General features: G+C 44.7%; 1 protein-coding gene across 1 annotated transcript; it reads right to left on the bottom strand.

Annotated features, from left to right (window-relative positions):
• Positions 1 to 577: 577 nt before the first annotated feature.
• On the bottom strand, positions 578 to 2,134 carry trhrb (thyrotropin-releasing hormone receptor b; the record flags this gene model as incomplete). Its single annotated transcript, XM_080858740.1, has 2 exons — positions 578 to 1,018; positions 1,361 to 2,134. The coding sequence occupies 2 exons, from the start codon at positions 2,132 to 2,134 to the stop codon at positions 578 to 580; spliced, it is 1,215 nt and encodes a 404-aa protein (XP_080714866.1).
• Positions 2,135 to 2,918: the final 784 nt, after the last annotated feature.

Genomic DNA, 2,918 nt, shown 5'->3' with positions numbered 1-2,918 from the left:
CCGGTTTTCTAGACTTACTAAGCTAGGCTGACTTGTGTGAGGCATTGGAAGTTATCACCCTGCGTAATACACCTGCTCATTCCTAGGAGAGACATAGAGCACCACAGGAAACTCTAAATATGTCTCACACTTTTTTCAGGTTCCTTTATGTTTATTTTCTAAGGACTGCACTTTTTTCCAGCATAAAAGATCTTCATCTGAGGGTCCTATTGTCATTGTGATCAGCATGACAGCCCTGAGCTGGAGTATTTCATGCTACTTCAGATTTCATCCCTGACCTCTATAGCTAATTTTCCACTTCAGAAGAAAATAATAGATTAAGAAGAAATGTCCTCAAATGTTTAAAATGCTTATTTGAAATTATATCAGTCATTATACCCGTTTATAGGGTTATGCAAATGTTGTGCTTAAAGTTATCTGTCCATTTAAGCACACAGGGAGGGACAACAGTACCTTTTCGGGTCTCTGTAACTGAAGAGGCTCATGAGGTGCTGCCTCCAGCTGAGCGCAGTCTTATGGACTCACTTGTTGCGCTCCAATCGGAGAAAAATAAAGTTGCTTCCACTCCTGCTGGCCGTTAAACAAGCTGCGCTGAATTTTGGCTGAAAGTCACTTTCATCAAAGTGCAGTCCTCTGGAAAGAGCGTCGTCTTTTCGACGAGGAGTTCATCGGTGGCGGTCAACTCGTCCAGCTCGGTGGTGAAGTGTTCCGTGCTCTCCACCATGGAGGTGTCCTTCCCCGCGCTGTAGGTCAGTGCCACGCTGTACGCCCCTTTGGTGCTCGAGCTCTTGCGTCCGCACAAGCAAAGCTTGCGGAAAGCTGCGCGGAACTTCTGTGACATGGCGTTGTAGATGACCGGATTGACGGCGCTGTTCAGGTAGATACAGCTGCGGCAGAACAGCAGGAACCAGTTGTCCAGGTAGGCTTCCTCCAGGAAGGAGTTGACCACGACCAGGGTGCGATAAGGCATCCAGAGCAGGGCGAAGAGGATCACCACCACCGCCAGCATTTTAGTAACCTAGACAACGCAGATAGAGATTGTGTCAGAAAAATAATCCTAGTCTGCATCGGTGTCATATATTTGTGTTCATGGACAAGGATTGGTTTCAGACAGACATCTTTATAATAAAGCTGTGAAGATGACCCCACACGTTTCACACATTCTTACACTAATAAACTTCGCTCATCGGTCAACATTGCCAATAACAACTCCTCTACTATTGACATCCAGTCACTAAGAACACGCAAAACAACATATCTTCAATGTCACTGTTTTCATCAACGGGCTGTTAAGTTTAAAAGTTAAGGTAAAATTGCATGCGTAAGATACCAACGAGTAACTGAATTTGCGTGCACTCACCTGTCGCCTGGACGTGGCGGTCGTGTTGGAACAATGGCTGGACTTTTTCAGGTTTCCCATCGTAATGCCTTTTGACACACCACTCTTCCCGTTTGCTTTTTTCTCAAACGTCAGTGGATTTAAGAAGAGAATTCTGGCAATGAGTCCATACAGGATCGTGGCGAGAGTAAGGGGCACGACGAAAAAGATTCCAAAGTCAAAAAAGTATATCGGCATGTAGACACTTCTCTTCATCTTGTAAGCGCATGATATTATGGTTTTATCCGTGTACACCGTCTCCACAGTATCAGTCAGATAGAACCATAAAACACAATACAGCGACGTGAGCCCCCACACTACCAATATGATCTTCTTTGCCCTGGATAAAGTGCAAAGAAACTGGGCTTTAATCGGGTGACATATCGCAATGTATCTCTCAATGGTGAAGGCGGTGATTGAACAAGAAGACGCATTAATCCCAAGGTACTGAAAGTAGGTAATGCCGAGACATCCGTAGTGACCAAACACCCAGGATCCGTAGATGCTGTCCGCTATGTTGGGAATACCGGCCGCCGTCAAGACCATGAGGTCAGCGACAGCAAGACTCACCAGGTAACAGTTGGTGGGTGTTCGCATGTGCTTCGTGGTGAGCACCACCAAGATGACCATCGTGTTGCCAATGATTCCCAGCACGCATATTACAAACACCAACACCGCGCTGATCACTTTGAACTCGATGCTGTGGTCGGTGCTGTGGTCGGTCCAAGTTTGGTTCTCCGCTGTGCTGTTCTCCATCTCTGCTGTCTTGGTAGTTTTCTTTCGAGAGGGACTGTTTCTGGCTTTTGGCTCAAACAGCGGTAATCCACTGTATCTCGTTTGTTTTAGGTGAACTTTAATGAAACGCAAGCTGTTTCAAAACTAATGGGAATATTACACGCCGCTTTTTCCAGTGACCAGCCGTGGATGATTAACCCAGCATTAAGTTCATATAAAACTGAGACTTGATTATCTTTTGATAATTGTTCCCCTAGTGAAGTTTCCCACCGTGCTGTGCTGTGAGTCTGACCCTATTACGGCTCAAGCGGATCTGTAGTGGACCAAACGCGTGGTGCTGAAATGTTTGTGTCACCAACGCGCGTCAGTGCGTAATGCAAAGCGTAAGAAGAGACGCAGAGATAGCGGCTGATTGAGACAGTATTTACAGGCACGTTATGCGACACCTTAATCTTCAACATCAGCCATTTAAAATGGATCCTGAGAGACTCTCTGTCGTATTTGTTCATCGAAAATAATCGCTGAATATGTGTGAATAAGTTGAAGTTGAAGAACTGACACCGTTATTAACATATTTACTATGTCAGAATTTCATCGTCGGCCAACTAATCATTTGATATAAATTCACGTGGACACTTATTTAAACTACATTTAATAAATGCCATAAATTAACCTTAATATCTTCACAGACAATATGTTTAGATACAACAGGTTTCTCTGGGACGTCAACATACTGTAGCCCGCAAACAGCTCTAGATCAACTTTCGCAGCTCAAACTCAGTTTCTGTCTAAAGTTGAAGACTTC

Source organism: Sprattus sprattus, assembly GCF_963457725.1.
Source record: "Sprattus sprattus genome assembly, chromosome: 20".
NCBI classification, from domain to species: Eukaryota; Metazoa; Chordata; class Actinopteri; order Clupeiformes; family Clupeidae; genus Sprattus; species Sprattus sprattus.
Note: the sequence above shows the minus strand (reverse complement) of the source record. Positions and strands in the feature narration are given on the sequence as shown.